The 21,658-nt window shown below is 41.3% G+C and overlaps 1 protein-coding gene across 1 annotated transcript in view; it reads left to right on the top strand.

Annotated features, from left to right (window-relative positions):
- The window catches only part of GRB10 (growth factor receptor bound protein 10), a 142,301-nt gene that overhangs the window by 44,175 nt on the left and 76,468 nt on the right, over positions 1 to 21,658 (top strand). Inside the window, exon 3 of the mRNA XM_014872283.2 lies at positions 15,606 to 15,699. Within this exon, the coding sequence (XP_014727769.1) occupies positions 15,606 to 15,699 (94 nt within the window). The remainder of the gene's footprint in view (positions 1 to 15,605; positions 15,700 to 21,658) is intronic.

Raw genomic sequence — 21,658 nt, 5'->3', positions numbered from 1 at the left:
AGCATCCTTAGCATCTTCTAATGCATCCTATCTGCTCCTAGTTAGCTTGTCTGATCCTTAACTTTCCTTTGCTGTGAGTAATGGTTCAATCCTCCAGATGCTGACACTGTGCTCAAAGAACTGGGAGATGTGAGGAGGAACTGGGAAAAACTGAGGCAAAAAATCATTGGTCTTCTGTATCCTCATCTGCTGGATCCTGTGCACAACTGAGAAAACTAAACTAATATTAGCCATCCTTTTGTCCTTACATGCCTGTATAACAGTTGTTTTTTCTTGGCATCCTTTGCTTGCTCCAGCTCTTCTGCATGTGCACAATCTCTGTGTTCTTTCTGCCTAACCTCTTCCTGCTTCAGCCTTCTTTGTGTTCAGCATTTAAGCTGAGGAAGGAGATTCAGCAGTCCATTCAGCTGCTTTTCTGCCATTTCCCTGTGGCTTCCTGCATGCCACAATGGACTGTTCTTGAGGTTTGAGAAAGCTGTCCTGCAAGATCAGATTGTTGCCCTGGGTACCTGGGCTCTTTAGAAAAGTTTGTCATAGGAACCTTGCATGCAACAGACCAAAAATCTGCTTTCCCACAGTCCAGGACTGTAATTCTACTGGTAGTCTTGCTCTCTTTGCTTACTCATTACTGTTACCTCTGCATCATCTCCACTGCCATCAACCTCCTCCTCCCCAAATGGCTCTTCTTTGTCTGTCAGTTGACTTTGCCAGCTTGTTGGTCAAGCAGGAAAATGCTTCTCCGTTTGGCTCACTGATCACTTGTGAAGTTATCTTCAACCCACTCCAGAAATCTTTGTGTTGTCTGCTGCTGGCTGCAGCTGGAGTGGTACTGTGTGCTTGTGAGTGGATCAGAAACATGATTTAGCTGATTTTTGTCAAGTTTCTCCCCATCCCATGCACTTGGCTGCAAAAATGGACTCATTTGGTTTGAGCAACACAGTTACTCTGAGCATTAATCTTCTTAAAGATGGTGAGTGTTTCTTTTGGGGAGAAGTATTGAGGGACTTGGCAGTGTGACAGAAGCAAAGGAGAACCTAGAGGTGGTAGCCAGTTGTGTTAGGGTATTTCCAGTCCCAGTGCTGCCCTTTGTGGCTTCCCCTCCAGGCTGTTGGTACTTGGTCTCCTGTCATGGCACTCTCCTGGCTTCCCTGATGTTTACTCTCTCTCACAAGGCTTACATCCAAGTGGACTGTCTCATACTGCCCTCTCCAAGGACTTAGTGCCAGCTATATCTCCCCAGGACTGTCCTTGGGATGGTGTAGGGAAGCTCCCCCTTGCTGAGTGGCTTATGAGCACCCACCCTCAGATCTGACTGGATGCTACTATCCTTTGGTCATGACTACCTCTGGCTCTGAGTCATTGGGCCAGATGTTCCCCTTTCCTCTCCAATGTGGGCCCATTGCAGAGGAGATGCCACCTGCATGCCTGGAGAGTATGGAGGCAGTGCAGGTCAGGGAGCAGGGCTGATGAAAGCCTTCAAATGTGTGAACTGTTTTATTGATTGTGAAGGGTACATGCCTAGCCTGGCAAGGCTAACATCTCCCTTTCCTGCCTATGGGTTTTCTACCTCTTCCATCTCTGGAAGAGAGACCTGGCCTCCCAGGATTTTCTTGAGTGGTTATGTTCAGGCTGATGGAGAGATATTCAGGCCTGGGGAGCTTGGGAGAAGATGTTCTAGCTCTCCTGGAAGGAGATGACGGGGTCTTTCAGGAAGACATCTTGGCAATGATAATGTCAGGAGACAGTTAACTGTATTTGTGGCTAGTCCACTTCCATGGGTCATCTTTCCTCATCACCTTCTGTGGGCTCTGGGTCTCTTGCCACCTGGTTGGGTGAAGCCCTTTTATCCTGCACAGTCTTTCAGTGTGCTCATACCCTGTTCCCCCTCTGCATATCCTCCTTCTTCCAGAACTCTTTCTTGGGCTCATTCTTCTTGGCCACACCACCAAGACCTCTTGTCATGACCTTTTGGAAAGATTTCTGCAGAAGGTAGCTCCAGGATCATATGTAACACACATGTTGCATACATACATACATAAATAATCCATTTGTAAAAACAACATGTTTACTCAACCACACATGCCCTTTCAAGTCAGGTGAATTTTTTTTTCCTTTTCGAATTTAGGACAGACCCAAGGAGTTGTTAAACTCAAATATAAATGCCAATATTTGAGATAGTCACCGTGTTTTGTAGCTGGAAGCATTTGTAGAGCCTGTTTTCTAAGGAAAATGTGAATTAAGACTTCAGAGGGCTTGTTTCTCTACTTCTGACCATATAGAAGTATATAAGGCAGTGTGTTACAAATTTGATGGAAGAAATTCTTTCCTATGTATTTGCTGGTGAGATTTCTGCATGAAATGCATTATGTTTTGCCATGATGTGAGCAAAAGGGCTAACTGAATTGTGCTGGAGACGTTCTAAAAAAAGGCATCTCTTGTAATCTTATTTTTTCTGGAGTCCTCTGTCGTTGGAATTATAACAAGCTTCTCACTGTTGAACACGAAGTGTGTGCATGGTTAAGTCACAAACCATAACTGCTGTGCTGGATGAGAGCAAGTTGGAGAAATAGTTTTCTGACAGCGTATCTTTTGAGTATGACTTGCCCTGAAGATTAAAATAAACCCAAACCACAAGAACAGAAACTTCTCCTCTGTTGACTGTACCAGTAGCATCTTCAGAAACAGGGATGTTTCAGACACAATAACATATTATTATGATGTAAGATTACACACATGCTTTCAGTACTGTGGTGTGTTAAAGAACTTCTAGGTTATCTGTCATAGTTAATTTTCTTGTTTTAGCTAAATAAGTAGTCTCCTCTTTATCTGTATCCAGAAGGTGGCCCATTCCTCTCACCCACAGCTTGATTCTGAAGCCTAGTTCAAAGTTTTTCCTCTTCTCCTCCTCATCCTATTATTCCTTTTTTTTTTTTCTTTTTCCCATCTCTGATTTGACTTCAATCTCAGCAGGGATCTTTTCTACTGCCTTTTATTTCATAGACCTGCGTTTTTGGGTTAGAAAGAATAGCTGAAAACTAGAGGAAGCAGTACAATAAATACTGGTTGTGCTGTTAAAGGTACCACTCTGAATTAATCACCATTCAGCTGAAGTGTGGTAGCTGCTCATGTGCAAGCTGCCAGGCCCTTGAACTGCAAGGTAAACAAGTTACTTCCCCTCCCTGGTCTCCAGCAGTGGTTTCACAGAAGAGAAAAAACACCACTTCAATACTGATTGAACAACAGCTCATCTGATTGTATCCCATCTTTTCTTGGAGCGAACAGTGAAATCCGTTTGCAGAGATGTTCTTGCGGTTGATAGCAGTAGTGTTCCAGTGTTGCTAAAGCCAGCATGATCAAACATTGCACATGTGGATTTATTACAACTGTGGGATTTCTTGAACTTTTCTTCTGGCTGACCAGCTTTGCAATCTCTGTTCAAATCTCCTTTTTTTTTTTGAGACCCTTTACCTGGGCAGGTCTTGTTTTGAGGTGGTTTGCTTGTTTTGTTTCATATGCTCCCTTGGCAGTGTTTGGCACACCAGACCTTCCTCTAGTAGCTTTCTGGTAGTTGTGAAACCCTTTTGATCTGTAGAGGCTTTAATGTAGCCTCAGAGGCTTGTGTGCAATTAAAGCAGCTGCTGCTAACCATGTAGATGTGCCTCAGTTTATGTTCTGATGTGCTGTGGATAACTTCCTTGGTTGTGTCCAGTAGGTGTTAAAAGAAGTGGGGAGGAGCTGTATAAAATAAGTGGTCACTTGACACACTTAAACTGTGAACTGCTTTAAAACAGAAAAAAACAAAAAGAAACCCTTCCAAGCATGAAGAGGTGATTGACGTGCTTGCTTTTAGTGTGCCAGCTTCTGCAAAAACTGAAGATTTATACTTTGTATTATGTTTTCTGGGACAGCGTGCAATTTTACATGTAATTTGTTACTATTTAAATGCAAATTGCTGATCTTTTGTAAATTTTCTTCCTTCAGAGAATGTTAAGTCAATAAAGATTTTCTGATAAAGCCATCTTCTTAATGCAGGATAACTGGTAGAGCTACTTGCAATTAACTCCCTTTGCTCAAGGAAAGGAAAACATGACAGCCACTACCTTGAGATGGATGGATACAAGTATATATTTTTATACGTACTATAACAAGTGTAACAATGAAGCATATTTCATATGGTACCTGTATTTTTGAAAGTTAGAGGTAAGTAAACTAGGCAGAGCACTGAAAGAAGTTCCCAGGCTAAAAAGTACCTTTGAGGTGCTTGGATTTTACTGTAGTCAAACCTAGATACTTATTTTTCTAAAGGTAATGAAGATGAAGAAAATCAGAATCATTTAGGTTAGAAAAGATCTCTAAGATCATTGAGTCCAACCTTTGATAGATAACCACCCTGTCAACTAGACACAATGGCATTAAGCTCCATGTCCAGTCATGAGCACCTCCAGGAATGGTGACTCCATCACCTTCTTGGGCAGTTTGTCCCAGTATTTAAGAGCCCTTTTCATGAAGAAATTCCTCTTGATGTCCAACGTGAACCTCCTCTGGTGCATCTTGAGACTGTGTCCTCCCATCCTGTCGCTGGTTTCCTGGGAGAGGAGGCTGACCCCCACCTGGCTACAGCCTTCTCTCAAGCAGTTGTAGAGAGTGATAAGGTCACCCCTGAGCCTCCTTTTCTGCAGGCTGAGCAATCCCAGCTTCCTCAGCCACTTGTCGTAGGACTCACTCTCTGGACCCTTCACCAGCACTGTTCCCCTTCTCTGGACTGGCTCCAGCACCTCAGTGTCTTTCTTGTAGTGAGGAGCCCAGAACTGGACACAGAGACTCCAAGTGTGGCCGAGTACAGGGTGATGGTCACTGCCCTGGCACTGCTGGCCTGTTTGATACAAGCCAGAATCTCATCAGCCTTCTTGGCCACCTGGGCACGTGCTGGCTCGTGTTTGGCTGCTGTTGACCAGCACCCCCAGGTTCTTTTTTGCTGGGCAACTTTCCAGCCACTCTTCCCCAGCATGGAGTGTTACATGAGGTTATTGTGACCTAAGTCCAGGAGCTGGCACTTGGACTTGTTCAACCTCATATAATTGTCCCTTTGATCCAGATCTCTCTTCAGAGCCTTCCTACACTCCAGCAGATCAGCTCTCCCACCCAACTCGGTGTTGCCCATGAATTTACTGAGGGTACAATTGATACCCTCATCCAGATCATCAGTAAAGATACTCAAGAGGGCTGGGCCCTATAATGAGCCCTGTAAGTTTCTTTCATTTTGAGAAATTGGAGTAAGACAGTGATGCACTGAAATAGTCAGGATGGCTCCTCTGGTTAGTCTTAATTTTTGTTTCCTTTTCCAACTGTTATGAATTGACAGTTTCTATGTAGGTATTTCTGTAATGCTGGCTGCAAGATCATTTGTTTTAGAAATTTTGTGTGCTAACCAACCATTGTGTACTAACACTTGGGGTTGGCAACTTAATGAAGTCTGATAGAGCATCACTGTGAGGATTTTTTTTTCAGGAAAACTGTTTTGAACAACACTGTGAAAGGTGCAGTTATGTGACTTTCTTAGAGCTGCACAGGTATGATGAGATTCATACATGATTAAGGAAATAAATGCAGACATTCAGGCATGTTGTTCTGTTGGTAATGATATGGGATTTGAGTTTGTTAGGTTTTTTTCCCCCTGTTCTGAAGGCTTGCAAAGTAACCCCTTACTGCTAAATACGCAGTACAGAACAACTATTTTAAGTACCCATATATTCCAGACTCTTAGACTCCGACATTTTTTTTGCATAAACTACATTACTGATTTGCTCTGACTGTAACCCTGATATTTGGTTAGGGGAGAACACAGCAGTCTGTTCGAATACAAGATCTGATGCTGGGTTATTAATTGTGAAAAATTACTATGCCTTAGACTGGTGTCTGTGATTTCTGTGAGGTTTAGGGGTTTAAGTAGGGTATAGAGCAGTCAAATGAAGTGTATAAACATTTTTCCCATATCTGAGATTCTGAAATGTCTTTTTTGTTTTTTTTTTTTTGTAAGGCTTACTGTCTTAGAGATGTGTAAAGAGTTAATTCTGTATTGAATTGCATTGAGAGCAAGTCACCTGAACTACAAATGCCCTTGTCTGAAGTGAGCAGTGTGCTCTGGGGCAGAGGGCACTGTGTAACAGGAGAATGAATCTTTATCTGAGCAGAAAGGTGCGTGGTCCAGGTAATTAGGATCATAAGTTTGGCCAGATGGGACAGGCACTTCTAGACCTAGTTAACTATGCATCTAGTGCCAAGGATCACTGTTGGGAAGGAGGGGAGGGGTGCCAAGCACACCCTAAATTTCAGCAGTTGTACAAATTGGCTAGAAAGTAGAGTGATGAGGTCCATGTTGCTAATAGTTGAAGCAAGGAAGGGTAGCAAGGTAGTCTTGTATGAGTTTGTTCAACAGGACTCTTGAAATTGGTCCAATTACAAGTTTGAAGACCTGAAAAGCTATTTCATTGGCAGGTGAGAGTTACTTTGCTTATTGACATCCAGTAAATTTTAATGGTCTGTGTGGGCACACTGGCGCCTTCCTCACAGAGGTTTATCATTTTATCACTTCTGTCAAGGGCTGTGAGGAACCATCTTGACTTGATGGCCCGTTTGGATTCTCAGTTTGAACCATCACAAAGACAAAAGGGGGGTAGCACTATTGCTGGTAAGAGAGCAGACCTACATTCAGATGGTATAAATACCTTTGTGTTTCATGCTCCTTGCTTTCCTTTGTTGAGTTTCATCTGTCTTGATATCTAGGGCTTCCTAGCTACAAGCTTACATACACTTAAATGTAATATAGGTTATCTGGCCATGGTTGCCACTTCCCAAAGCATAGGGATTTGAATATAAATTCCTGAAGAGAATGCACTTGTATGGAAACAGTGGTTCCTTCAACGTAGGTGGCATCTTCCCTTCTCTCCTCCCTCCTCTGGCCTGAGACACACAAATGTGTTGCTCTAGTGCCAGGTCCAAAGTCCACCAGCTCATCCTTTCAAGCACTGAGCCTTCCAAGGTTAATTCAGGGCATCATTAGCCCTGTGCTAGGACAGACTGTCCGAGGCATTTTGCAGAACATCTCCTGTCCACGTGGTAGAAGGATGCTGTCAAAACCTGACTCCCAAAGCCAGTGTTCTTGGAAGCAGCTGGCCAGCAGTGCTGCTATAACCAAAGCTGTAGTAGATTTGATGACAAGTAGAACAGATGAGCTACCTTGTATTTCACAGGTCTAAGCATTGGGAGGATTGTGCTGGAAAGGATCAAGTATCCTGTACCTTTCTGTATTACAGCTTCCCCCAAAAGAATATATGAGATTTTTTTTTCTTTTTTTAAATACAAACTTAAAGGAAATAATTTTGAAGATGTTTTCTCAGATTGGACAGGTATGTTAGCAAGTGTGTGACGCTGAAATTTTCTAATGCACCAGGGTACAAATATTCATTCCCGTTATGTTTCTTTTTGTCCTTCTGATAAAGAAGGAATAGTCTGACTGTGCACTTCAGAAACTTGGACAACACATGGAAAGTGACCCTGGTAAGGATTCTTGAATAGGTTAAAGGTTTTATGAGCACCAACACATTGTTGTGGGTTGCATTACTCCCTTAGATTGCGTGAGTACCATCCAGTATAGTAGTTAACATGTATGAACTTGTGCTTTTGGCTTAAGTAGTGTAGTCTGTTAAGTGTCAGTTCTTTGATATAAGATCTCACTGAAAAGCCTCTTTTAAAAAAAGAGGAATATGACATACTGCTTTAGGTTATACTTTCTCATGGTAACAAAACTCAATTTTTAAATTCAATTTCTATTGAAAAGTATGGTTCACTCTCACAAAAACCAGAGTTTTCAGGGACTTTAATGCTTTAGTCAGTATTGACCAAAACCAAAGAGCTCAGAACATGTAGCAAAGGATGTAGCTTTGAACATGTACCTTTGTTAGTAGTAGTCCCTCGACAGTGAGAGTGCCTTGCTTTGGAGGTAAGGCTAATTTACAATTAAGTAGAAGCTAGAGATACAATACCAAGTTCTGTGGGCTCCAGCAGAAGAAACAAAATTTCCATGTAAGCATGGGACTTTCCTACTGTGAAGAATTTCCTAATATGAAAACTTCATTTATTCAGTGGTGTTTTGTTAGAAATGAAAAGAAACCTAGTTTGTTTTTAAAAAAGAGGTTAAAGGACACTTTATCAGTAAGTAAATACTTCATTTTTCTAAGTACTTTATAGGTGAAGACACCTCTAAGGAGTGATTGCTTTCACTGAGAATTTTGTGCAATTGTTTCTTTTCTGTATTTCAAGACTTTATTTTAGCTGTAAACTATGTAAACTGTCGCTAACAGCCACGGTGGTTTTAGTGTCATTAAAAATAGAACAAAGCTTTTAGCATTTCTAAGCCTGTCAGTTGGATTCCCTCATTACTAGCTGATTAAAAGACAGCAACCATGATGCATTGAATTTTCTTCTACCATAATAAATGGCAGTCTGGTCCAAAAAGTGCATACTGTGAAGTATACTATCCAGTTTCTCTGTGCAGAGGACAGGGAGACAGCACAATTTTTGCAGAAGTGGTTGGTTCCTACTAAGAGAGGACTGCTTCTAGTGAGAGAGTTCTTGCCAGATTTTGGGTTCAGGAGTGTTGAAAGCCCTGCTAATGCCAGTTTTGCAAAGATCAGCCTAGAGAAGCTGAATCTCTAATGTTAGCCTGTATGCATGCTGTAAAAGTGCATTCCTGGAGCTGTCAGCTAACACTCACTATGCTCACTCCTGCCTTACTGGAGAAAAGCCTTTTAGGAGTAAACAGCTGCTACCAGATACTCTTGGGGGTTGCTAGCTGTGGTCCAGCTCTTGCTAGGCTGCATTAATTAATTAATTAATTAATTTCCTGGATGCCAAAGAGACACTGGGAGTTGGGGCAGGGGTGACAGGAAGAAGCTGGGTGATGGTGGTTTTTGGTTTGCCCTGATAATAATTGCACTGCAGGTAGTGATAAGTCACATAACTGGACTCCTAAAAATAAATCTGAAGCACCTTCAGAAAAATAAGTTTCTGGCTCAGCTATAGCAGTGGCTTGTATAACTGTGTTGGGTTATAGCTTTTAGGAAGAAACACTTCAGTGGCCTGGGGCATGCACACTATTATGGGGTGTCAGTGTTGACAACAGGGCTCAAACCCCCAGGTTTTTTTAGACTTGAAGGTTTTTCTGATCAGTGAGTTGCTAAAGCCCAGAGGGGGTCAGGAGATAAGTTTCTCCAAGGTCAGACTGACAAGCCTTTCTGCCTTCCCCTGTATCATGGGACGTAATATAATTCCTGTGATTCATTTAACAAATTCTCTGCCACTGCAGAGACGTGGACCACGGACACAGGTCTGTCTTGTCTGTCAGCCTCATTTTCCTTCTCCCTTTGCTAATTCCCGTTGTGTTGTATCTAATGTATATGTTGCATGGTGGGCTGGTAAGTCTGCTGGGGATTGTAGGAATGTGTGGATCACAACAGGTCTGTGTGCCCTGCCAGGTTATCGTGTGTTTTCAGTGATTTGTGGCACTGAGGATCGGAGGTGCTGTGGTGTTTCGGGAGGAGTGTGCTTGCTGCTGCCTTTGCTGCTCCTGTAATCCCGAGCTGGCTTGTTTGTTCTTGGTCTCTAGGGTTATTGCTCCCAGTCTTGACAGCCAGTACTGCAAAATCAGGATTCCTACAGTTAGTGGCTTTGCTACTTCAGGAGAGAGAGAGAGAGTGAGCCCAACTTTTGACAAAGCTAAGTGGCTTTATTTTAAGCCCTTGTTTGTACAAGCTCTCTTAGCAATGGGAATGCTAAAATTCTAGGTTCACAGTTACTCTGTTGACTTACTGAGCCTTTCACTTGGCTCTTACCTAGTCAAATGACTGTAGTTAAGAGGCAGGAAACCAGGTTACAGGTCTTTAATTATGTAATATGTGGGTTGTCTGAGAATGTGCTTTAAGGTTTTTTGCCTAGTGTGCAAAGCCTGTGTTTTCTTTATTTGTATGACGTGTTAAACACTCTGGCAGAAAACAGTAAAACAGTCACACTCTGTTGGGGTAAATTTGAAGTCATTGCAAAGCAGTGACTTTGGACAAACCCAAGAACTTTGCACTTCCCTCAGGACTCTTAATGGGAATACACTTCCTCAAACTTTGGGGTGTCAGCTTGCTGAAAATACATTGTACCAATCAGCTGTTTCGTAGGGGAGTGTGCTGCTGTGTTTTTAAGAGAGGAGCGTCACATGAACTACTAATTGATCTGGACTGTGGAGTTTGGATTAGAACTTGAACATTGGTCTGGATATGTCATTGGATTTATTTCTGTAATATCCTGTGTGTTTGCCTTCACAGGGCTAAGAGTAAAACTGAGTGAGCAGAAACTCTGGATGGCTGTGGATACCAGTAAGCTGTAGGAAAGTTTACAGAGATGAATAGCTGGCTACTTGGCACTTAGCATAATTGAGTCTATTATCCTCTTTGTACATTTGATGCGTGAAGTAAACCAAAGCTGCAAAGTCATGGTATAAAGAATCAGCATAGCTTAAAAAGCAGTGCAAGAGGTTACTTTATGGAAATGCAAACATTTGTTTGTTTGGAAAGTGAGGAATCTTACGAAGCATCCTCAGAAGAAATGCTGTCTAATCTGTTCATTGCCTAAGGAAACTCCAGGGGCATGTTAAGAAAGACAGTAAGGAGTCAGATAAAGAAATGCGTCTTTCTTCTAAGAGCAACAAGGTGCAGATAAAAAGAGGGAGTGTAATTTCTCAAAGTATCCCCTTTCTGCTCCTGAAGTCTGGAGCTATGTCCACTTTTTCATAGCCCTTGGTGTTCACCTCTTCAGTGAATTTTAGTAGTGGCTTTTTTTCCTGGGAACGACTTACACTTGAGCCCTCTGCAATAGCTTCCTTGGTCTGTACTAACATAAGGTACTTGATTTTGCTTTACACAAGTTGCCTAAACAGAGTAAAGCTGTGGTGATTCAAATAATGACTTTGCTAATTTTCTCTGTACGCTCAGCTAGTTTTAAGACCTGTACCTTGGTGTGATGAAGGAGCACCGCCAGGTTGGCAGGGAGCTCCTTTTGGCAGGAGTGCCCTCTCTGCAAACTGAGGCATATCTGCCTTGATAGTCTCCTAAATTGCGGTGAGACCCGTCAGCACGTCTGACTTTACTTTCTGTTGTGCTGGACGGTGTACAAACATCAGAAGTATGTCATGATCTTAATTTGTTGCTGCGGGACTGCTGGCATGAGTACGCGTGACTCTTGCTCAATTGAACCTTTTGTTCAGGGGCACGGCGGTGTGGGTTTGCAGACAGCTCCAGTAAATCCAAAACCAGGGACTGTCGTCTTGGTGGTCTGGACATCCTCAGTCTGGCCATGCTCCCAGGAGCTTCCGAGAAGCTGTGCTGCCACTTGCAGCCTTTCTTTATCTCGTAAACTCCCAGAGACTGCTGAAATTAGAAGAAGCTGAAGCCTTCAGGGGATTTCCAGGCTTCTCCAGAAAGCTGCTCTTTCTCTTCTAATGCTAGACCCCTTTCTTCACAAAGAATGAGGCAGAAGGGAAGTATAAATGATACTTCATTATTTGTACATTCAAATCTGCCTCCTCCCTTCTTTAAGCACTATTTACCTGTAAGATTACCCTGAATGACTAACTAGATAACCTTTGCTGAAAAAACTAGGATGAGAGAAGCAGCAGTAGAGTGGTAGCAACACACTGGTCTGTCTAATAATGCTGTCTCATACTGATAAATACTCTCCTGAGCTAAACTGAAGGTGGGAACAATGGCACTTGGAGCCAAAGAGGTGATTAAAGAGCAAATGTGCACACAGCAGAGCTGCTGTAGTATATGTCTGGCTGATTCTCTGATTAAAAGATGAGATTTAATGTTTTCTTAGATAACTGTAATGCTTATCATGCTAGCACAAACAGCAGCAAACATTGTATGTCATAGTTTAAGGAGTGCAACTTGAAAGGCTTGGTTATAGACTGAAAAATAAATCTAGATTGTCCTGGTTACTGGTACGTAGAGATAACACTGTCTATGAGTGGACTTTGGCTCTTAAGGCGATGCGAGCATGTCACATTTTGTGTCATGCAACATAGGTTTGCAAAAGGACACTGTAATCTGACCTGTAATGATGATGTGTTTGGCTTTATGAAATGCTAATGCTTTAAAGGACCCTGCTTCAGGTCCTTCCAGCACTCTTGCTAGTAACTCGATTAAATCATCCTTGGTTGCCGAGGCTGACTGACAGAGAAAACAGTACATGCAAAAAGTCAACGAGGGCTAATGCTCAGCTAGCTTCTAAAAATATTACAATAGCTGGATGGTACAGTAAGTTAAATAACATGGTTTAATTTCATATTGAGAGCATTTATTGGAAGAGGAGGGAGATCTGGGGATTAAACCACGGAGCAAACAAATGACTTGTTTGGAGGCCGCTTTCAGCTGCAGTGGGGGGATGGTGACGGACCAAAGCAGGTGCCCACCTTGCTGAGGGCCACGGCCTCAGCCCTGAGCTGGGGCCCAACAACAAGGCTGCTGGCACAGAGTAATTATATAACTTTATTTCCTGCCCCCCTCCCCTTACTTCTTTTACCCTTGTTCCAGCATGTGATCTCCAGTGCAGCTGGCTGGGTGCCAGTGTTTGTCTGTGCACAACGGACACAAACAGATTCCGGAGGGTCATGTGAAACTACCCCTGGCTCTTTAAACCTCACCGCCCTTACCTTTTCCCCTCCACTGCCTGCATTGCTCTAACAGGTGTGGCTTTGTTTATGCACGGCCTGTCGCTTTGCTTTAGCACCTGGGTTTTGCTGGCCCGCAGTGTCCGCAGGAAACCTTTGCCTCCCTGTTTTGCTCAAGCTGCAGGAGAACTCTCTGGATCTTGTGGGCAGGCATTTGCACCGAGCAAAACAGGCAGGGGCATCAGCTTTATAAGGGCAGCACCAGCGGTCATTAGTCACTGTAACCTCTGCTTCTGAAAACTTTCATCTACCTTACCATGGCTTTGGTTTAACTTTGTGAGTAAGGCCTGTGGTTCTCAGCATCTTCTGGTACAAGATGTAAGGCGATTCCAGAGAGGGCGTATCCTATTCCTGTAAATTTTTGGCAATTGCTAGTTTTAAAAAAAAAAGGTTTGGTTTAATTGAAGAGTTATGGGCCTGGAGCCAGGTGAAACCTTGAAATAAGGTCTCTCAGTTAAGTGTTTGTATATTACTGCTGTGGGAAACCCAAATGTAAAATCACGCCTCTCTGCCCCATTTCACCTTTGTTACTACTTGGTACTTTATGAATCTTGCCTTCTAAAAGGGACTTTCATATGTTGGAGCAACTGAAAACACATTTAGGTATGTGACAAATAGCTTATAGCTGGTTTTTTTGTTCCGACATTTATTTCTCTTGGGATGCCCTGTTGCTCTTCCCAGGCAAGAGGCAATATGTCACTGCATCCATGTTAGACATTGTGACTTCTTCCTGGGAAATGGGACTAATGCTGGTAAACTGCATGTGTGAGTTTTTAACTACCCCATAAAAATTGGTCATGTTGAATTTCATGTAGGGAAATGCACAGAGAAAAGCTCTTGGCTGGGGAGGAATGTTCTGCTGAGTTATCCATACCTGTGATGCTTTCCTCTTTGCCTTTGTACTGAGAACAGTCAGGTTCAGCTTTAAGTTTTGACGGAAACTCTTCCTAGATAAGCATCTCCTTCCTGCTGTTGCCCTTGGCACCTTGGAAAAATTAAAACTGCACTTTCTGGAGAACAGATTCATAATTTTGTATGCCCTTTCTACAGTTGCCTTCTTATGCTGCAAGTCCCAAATTTCCTGCTTCAAATTTAAAATGGAGATGATGTGGGTCAGGTCAGTGATGGCTGTGTGGTGTCCCAAAGAAAATGAGATAAATCTAGTGAGAATGACTAGTGCTTCAAAAGTACTAATAATGTTAGAATGTGATATCCTGTGGTTGCAAGGGATTTGATGAAAACAGAAGCATGTGAGTTGCTTGTTCCTAGTAAGTGTTCAATCAGCTCTAGTGAAAGAGCTAACAAATACTGCTGTGTTTCAAGAAAGTAAGAACAAAAACAGTTGTACTGACAAAAGGTCTGATGTGGTTTGTTTTTTTGTTTTTTTTATTCCTGAGAAGCAATAACAAAAGCTCATGATAAAAGCAAGATGTGGCACATGAAACCACAGCCAGTGTTGTGAAAATCAGTGCGAAGAGTATAAAGAGCTATAAGGGGAGATAGCCAGTATGGAGACAGAAGTTTGAGTGGTCCCAGTTGTATCTGGCATAGACAGATGGATGCCATTTGTATCTTATCATACAGTATTTACTCATAAAAACCTTCCTTAGTCATACCACTGTTGTCAGTTTCTGTCTTAAAAATGCCTGTGGGCTCCTGAACTACTCCCCGATGGTGATGACACTTGAGAGCAGTGCTTGAGTACTTGAATCAAAGCTCAAGCATTTGCTGAGACAGTCTCTCTGGTGAAGAGATAATTTATTTCATGTACGGTATAACTATATACAGTTCTAGTCCCCAAGCATCATGATTTTGAGCAGTAGCTTATATTTTGTCAGTGTTGGACTAAGGGCTCATGGTTGAGTGTAGTTGAATTGCTGCTCGCTGTGTGCTTGTTTCTGCTCTGCCTTAATTACAGTGTCATTTGCCATGAAGGTGGTTCCTATGTTTTGACATAAAAGCAGGTCATGCCATTGTGTATTTAGCCCACACACTGGGCAGAGTGGGATCATGTGTATAGTCACGTATATCGCTGCTGCAGTTTATGCTTGGTGATATATCAATGCAGCCAACTTTGTGCACTTTTCCATACCCACCCTTAACTGCTATATGCAAAGGTATGCCAGTTTTGTAAAACTATGCACCTGCTCTAAATCTCCTTCTCATACTTCTAAAATGTGACTTATCTTGCTTTTTCTATTTTCTTGCTTATATTTCAGTTTTCCTGCTTTCTCCCAGTTGTCTTCTTTGGCAAGATCTGTGAGAAACCGTGGTACTTTAGACTTAGCCAAATTCAGTTTGTGTTAAAACTTCATGAAACTTGAGCTTGTGAGAATTCTGGTATGAAAAAAACAACAGGTTGGCATCCAGAGCCATGGATGTTTATCTAAACTGAACTTCTGATTTCTCTTGAGGTTTAGTAGTTCACTACTGAATCTCTTTCAGTCCAGTTAATTAGTTACAAAGCCCTAAGCCACAGACTTGGAATTAAAGAAAACAAAACCCCAAGCCTCTGCATAATTTGATGCAAGAAGAAACTTTTGTTAAACTAGGAAGTGCATTTACATCACTGTTTCGCCTTTGAAACGCAAACTGGTGTACAGATGAGCCAACAGCACAGTCATTGATTCTGGATCCATGCCACACGTATTAATGTGACAGCCTAGTGTCCTCTTGTGATCTGTTCCCCCACCTTCTCTGACATTGGTTTCTCCTTTCAGAGTCATGGCAGGGTTTTTTTGTTTTGTATTGGTGGTTTGATGCCAAGTAATGTAGCTTGCAGAGAGTACAGAATGCCTGGTTTTGATAAGATACTCTGCTCTTCTGTTTTTAGGACAATGTAGATCAGACTTCGGCTCATGGTCGGCGGGATCTGGTGGAACCAGGTTTCCAAGAGCCATCTAACCGCATCTCCCTGAACCACCAAGGTAAGGAAAATCTAGGCTTCTCAGGCGAGTGCAGGCATAGTTTTGCCTCCATGTTGCCATTTCTTCTTCTCACTGGGGAAAAAAGAACATGTTCTGGATGATTGCAGAAGGAGAGCTGAAGAAATCAGTGTTTGTCATAACTGTCCTTTGAGCTGTGAGTGAAGGTGACGAAGGACTTGTATGCATCTTAAACCTTGTAGCCCAAGACAGGATTACTAGCCTGGGCAATAGGGGTATTCTCCTATTTTTATGAGTGGGGAGGAGAGGAGTACTGATACTAAATTCAGCATTTGTAATGTTAAGGTTTCATTTTAAGAAAATCTTAGACTGCCATAAGACGGGCTGTAGCTCAATGTCTGCAGTAGGAGAAGAAAAATAAAAAGCATGTTCACATGCTTTTCATGACAGAAGTCAGCTCATTTGTGAACAGATAGCCTTGAACTAGATGTTGTAATGTAGGTGTACTAGTTGAGCTTCTGTAATTCAACAGGACCATTCACAAAAAGCTAAAACAAATGTTAAAACTCTATCTTCACTGATTTCTGTCTGTTCAGAGACTTAAAAGACAGCAGTTACTATTATTACAGAGACTGTTCAGCTCAGCTTTATTGTTTTAGGTTTGAAATAATTGATAATAGTGTTCTTTTAGGCAATGAACCCTCTTACCCTCAGCTTCCTGATGGTTTAATTTGAAACCAAGTCCTTGAAGGTCATCTTTAAATGTTGTTTCGTCAGTGCAACAACTAATAATAATGCAGATAGAACAAGACTATTGAATCAAAAAAGATTACAAGCATATTACTTAAAATATTTGCCAAACATGACATGCTTAACTTGCCCTTTAAAAATTCAACTTTTTAAAATTTGTCAAGGGCAGCAATACTAAAATTTCATTACTTGTAGATTATCAAGACAATTAAAGTTGCACAAACAAGTCCCAGGGCGTAATGAGGGTTTTATTTTAACTTGCTCCCCTTTCCTTGCTCCAAGTGTTCTGGTGTTTTTAAAGCTTTGCTTTCAATTGAAAAGAGAAGGCAACAGGTTGCAAATTAATCCAGTCCAAAACTTACAGTAGCAGATGAAGTGAGTAGTTTGCATGCATAGAACACATTTTTTAAGTTCAAATTTTCATGTGTTTTAGAATTAATAATATTTTTGTTCTATTATTTTCATCTATGTCAGGATGTGCAAATCGTGGAACAGATCTATACATGTGACTTCTGAAGCTATTTGTAAACATCCCCCTTTAATCAAGGGATTTTGGGCGGGGGAGCACATCCTGTGTGGTCTGGGTTCCTGTGTTACAGTGCATGTGTCTGCTGCTTTTGAAGTCAGAACATTTTTATAGAAGAAATAGGTAATACTGTGTTTAGATGGCAGAATGCCAGCTTTGCAGCCTGATGTTTTCCCACTTCCTTTTCAGATCTTTCTTTTCCTCTATCAATATTGTTATACTGCAAAAGGATCCATACAGTGTCACCTGACATGTGGCACTTTCTAAGCCACTTTGAGACAAATGTAGAAATTAATTTAGGAAACAGCTGTCTTTAAAGAAAATGGTTTTCATAGAGGGTACTGGCAATTCAATGCCTGTTTCTCAAGCAAGACCCAGTTGATGTTTCTCCCCAGTACCTTTTGAAGTAAAGATTGCTTATGCATCCACAGTTTGCTTGGGATTTTTCTTCTATATCAGCTGACTGACGGCAATCAAATCCACTATTTCTAAAATCTTTATAGTTTTGTTGCTGCAGCAAATGCATGGTACAGTATCAATCTTGATGCTGTTATGTTAGTGGTCTGGGTTAAGAACTGAAACCTAAATGCTCAAAGTTGGCCTTTAATGCTGAGCTGGGCTGTAGTAATTCTGCCCTTCTGCAGTGTTGAAGGGAAGCAAGATACCTGCTGCTTTGGTACCCTCTTGGAAATGGGAGTGCCCGTAAGCATGGTGTTACACCAGGTCTTGAGCATTTGCTCTGTCCAAACAGGAGCATCTACGCTCTTTTCATAGCATATGAAATAAATATTCTTGTCCAAGAACTTGAACGTACAAATATTTTTAGAGCTGGCACATATTCTAGAATTCCAGATTAATGAATAGAACATAGAAAAATGCAACACGAAGAGCTTCAGCTCAGGGAGTTGTGACATGGTCTGAAGTAGCTCCCATACAGTCATATTAGTCACATAATAGATAGGAAGATTAGATTATTAACATGAAATGGATTTCTGTGTTCTGTGGCCACTATTTGCTTTGGTTTTTTCTTACTCTTACACTAAACGTTGTTATCCATTACTTTCTATTAAAGCCTTGCTGGCACTCACACTGGTTTAAACCTTAAAAGAGTAAACCTGTATCCAGAAGCAACTTGCAGAACCACTGCAAATTAATGTTTGGTGGTATACCTTGATTACATCGATGATAAAGACTTTTGCAACAGACTGTGGCAATTTTTGCTTCTAGTTATATGCAACATTACTTGCTGACTTAAGCATATGTAACCCTATTAGGAGACCTAAGGTTTTCTGTGATTGTCATGAGCAGAAATTGTGAAAGGATTAGAATTGGCTAAACTAATTCCTGTGTTAGGTGTTCTCTGCCTTTCTCTCGTTAGTGTGTTGTGCAGCTGAACTTTGAGCAGCCATAGTTTTTACGTTGTTTTATGTGTGCACTTGCAATTCACACCTGACCACATTGCTCAGTGAGCGCAGCAGATTTGCCAGTTTCTGTTGAACATTAACTTGTGGTCCTTTGCTTGTCGCTGGGAGAGCTTTTGGTACAAGCACCTGCAATTCTGAACCAAGACTGCTTTCCACAGCCTATAAAAATGGTGATTAGCTTCTTCCCAGGCATCTGAATCCCTTTAACACAAACTGGAAAAAGAGCATTCAAGTGGAGGCTGAGATAGCCCTGCCAACTGTCCCCGCGTGAATAAGCCCTTTCTTGTGAAGGGTATTTCAAGTACGTGTTTCCTGCTGAATCACTGTTTTTGCACAAGCAGATGCTTTATAACTCTTCAGCTTCTTCTTTCAAAAGAATATCTTGTAAAGATTGGGGAGCAGAAGATAGTTCTGTGAAGTGAGGAGTCTTTAGAATAGAAGGGTTTCATGTGAAACTAATGTACAAAATTGAGTGCAGATGGAATAGTATTTTTTCCTAGAAATAGTTCAATAACTGCTTTTGTGTAGGTATGCTAATAAACTTGCTTACTTGAACAATAAGTATTTTTATATCTAAGCCCTTATTTAGTTTATCACTTTTCAATGGTTCTACTAATTGGGCAAGTTTTGTAAAGGTACTAAATGCAAAGAGTGTGAACTATGATGTCTTTCCCATATTCCCCATAGGATACTTCATAAATCAAATGTAATATGAAAGAACAAGCTGTCTTGCTGAACAATACTAGTATTCACTAATGTAAAGGAACAGATCTACTTCAGATACCTAATAAAAGTTAGATAAAGTTAAGAACAGCCAGCCAGGATTTGGCATTTAATAACCATTAAGTCTAAGTATTTCTGGAACAGGCCTTCCAGAAGCTGTAGTAAAGCCTCTAGGCTTGAAGAAGAAAAATGTGTCTAAACGATATGGCTTTTCTGAAGAGGAAGAGATAGGAGTGAAGATACAAGGAAAACAATTATTTACCATCTTCAAAAAGACCAAGAAGAAGTGAGAACATGGTTAGGAGGCAACAGCAGGTATTGTTTCTATTATGGACAGTGCTTTTTATTGGCACTTGACATGTCCTTTTTGAGATTGCATAGCCACTTCTTATTCAGAATTTTAAAGCCAGGAATAAATAAGGTACATTCTGTCACCTTGCCTTTTCGTGGAAGTATTAGACATGCAGTGCTGGCGCTTTCTGTATGTATGTACTTGTGGGATGATGGTCAGTTTCTGTATAAATGTGTTTTGCTGTGGGTCTGTGATCTTTCTTTTATTAGTGCTTTCACACCAAGTCTTCCTTTCTCAAGGTGCTCTCAGCTCTTGTTGGACTTGATGCTTTTTATCCCGGCAGTTTGCAGACAGAGCTGAGCTGAACCTTATGGTACCTCTGGCTCCTCAGCCAAGTGGCTCCAGCAGCAGAAAGGAAATGGTGATAAGGTTGTTTTAGCCAACAGCTATCCTTTCTCAACAGCCTTTGGTCTTTCTTGGTTGGTGATGGTTGGAAGTCTTGCCTGTAGTGAGATGATGAATATGCTTGGGTTGCAGATTGGGTGGGCATTAGATTTCCTGCCTGTATGTACAGACCACTTGTCTCCCAGTGAAACCGGAGGGATCCAGGGCATCTGCCAAAGCTTGCATCATACTGCAGTCAGCTCTTGAGGTGGATGCTGTCCTGTACCTTGCTGGCTAGTCACTAATACATTAATTTTTATAGAGACAATAAATGTCAGCATGGTGGAAACTTCCCTTCTAGCACACTGGAACAGTCCCATATCCAAAAACTATAAGCCTGTGTAAATACAGGCAGACTTTTGAATGAGCACGAGTGTAGGTGAAGTATTACAGTGCCTAAGATTTAGCCCAGAGTAATAATGCTGTGTAGCACTCTTTTTTCTCCACCACTGTTGTTGTTACTTGCTTTTAATGTATTTTCTTCTGTATTTGCCTCAGGATAGACATGGGAGGTTGAGGCGATGTTGTTATTAGTTCTGTAGCTAAGGAGGAGTGTGTTTAGTAACAGTCGGTGCTGCTTCTGACATGCTTCAGTTGTGGGATCTGACTGGGATGAGCTGGTTATCTGGTGTATCAGAACTCACCCATGGTTTTTGCAGAATCCAGCTGGTACTGAATTGAAAGTGTGGAATGAAAAACAAACATTGTTTGTGTTTCGGAGACAATACTGCCAGACATTCATGAATTCTCGTGCTTTGTATAAATGTTGTTGTCATTGTCCAGCCTTAGAAAAAAACCACCATTAGTGCCAAAATGATTTACACTGACTAATCTTACGCGGAGAGCAGAGGCCCTGCTTCCTGCCTAGCTCATTACAGTACCTTTGTCTTCTTTCGGAGAATGCTTCCATTTATATTTGGTGATGAATCTTGTTAGCATGGCTACCAGGAGGGCACCCATAATAGCAGTGTAGAAGTTTAACTTCCCTCATTAGATTAATTTCCAAACCCTTGAGCTGACAGAACTCTGAAAAAAATTATGAAAAGAGAAGACAGTAGATTGGTGTTTAGGACAGATTGTTTCAGAGATCTGCAGTGAGCTACAGGAGACAGATGAACTGAACTGATTGAGTTTAGCTGGAAGGCTCTGTACATAATGTAATGAAGATTGAGTGAAAAAAATGAAATGAGAAGAAACAGACCAAAAATTATTTAAATTATAGCATATTGAAAGAAAATAGTTTGTAGGTAACTGGTGGATTTTGTTTCATTTTTATTATTTTTTTTATTATATTTTTTTATTTTATTTTTATGTATCAACTTTTTAGTATCAGCTTGCAAATCATCAGTTTTGGACATATTTAAAATTATTGTGTTCCTCTGAAGCCACATGATATAAATAAAAAAACATTGTTATATCTCAGAGTTGACAAGCATGTTATTTTAAGCCTGTTTATAATCTCAGGATTCAGTGTATCAATCTGTTGAATTTCTCTGACGAGGTAGGATTCCATGGATTCAGTGCGGGGAAGGAGCCCACTGTTTTATTTGTATAGGGTTTTATAGGGTTTCCCTTGGGGCCTTTGTTCATTGGAAGTTTTACAAGGTGAGATGTAGAAAAAATTAAGAATTTTAAGTAAGCCTAAACCAAGAAGTACTACAATATTTAAAATTAATTTTAGGCCTCTTTTTTTGTTTTGTTTTTTTCTGTGGCCTATGGAAGAATGGCAGTGTTACTACCAGGTTTGCAGTGACCTTCTTGCTGTGCAGTTGCATTGGAAGAGCTATGGAGCTGGACTGGGAAATTGGATTCCTTGCTCAAGATAGACCATGATGCACCATA

This window comes from Sturnus vulgaris, chromosome 1 (assembly GCF_052056855.1).
Source record: "Sturnus vulgaris isolate bStuVul1 chromosome 1, bStuVul1.hap1, whole genome shotgun sequence".
NCBI lineage: Eukaryota > Metazoa > Chordata > Aves > Passeriformes > Sturnidae > Sturnus > Sturnus vulgaris.
Note: the sequence above shows the minus strand (reverse complement) of the source record. Positions and strands in the feature narration are given on the sequence as shown.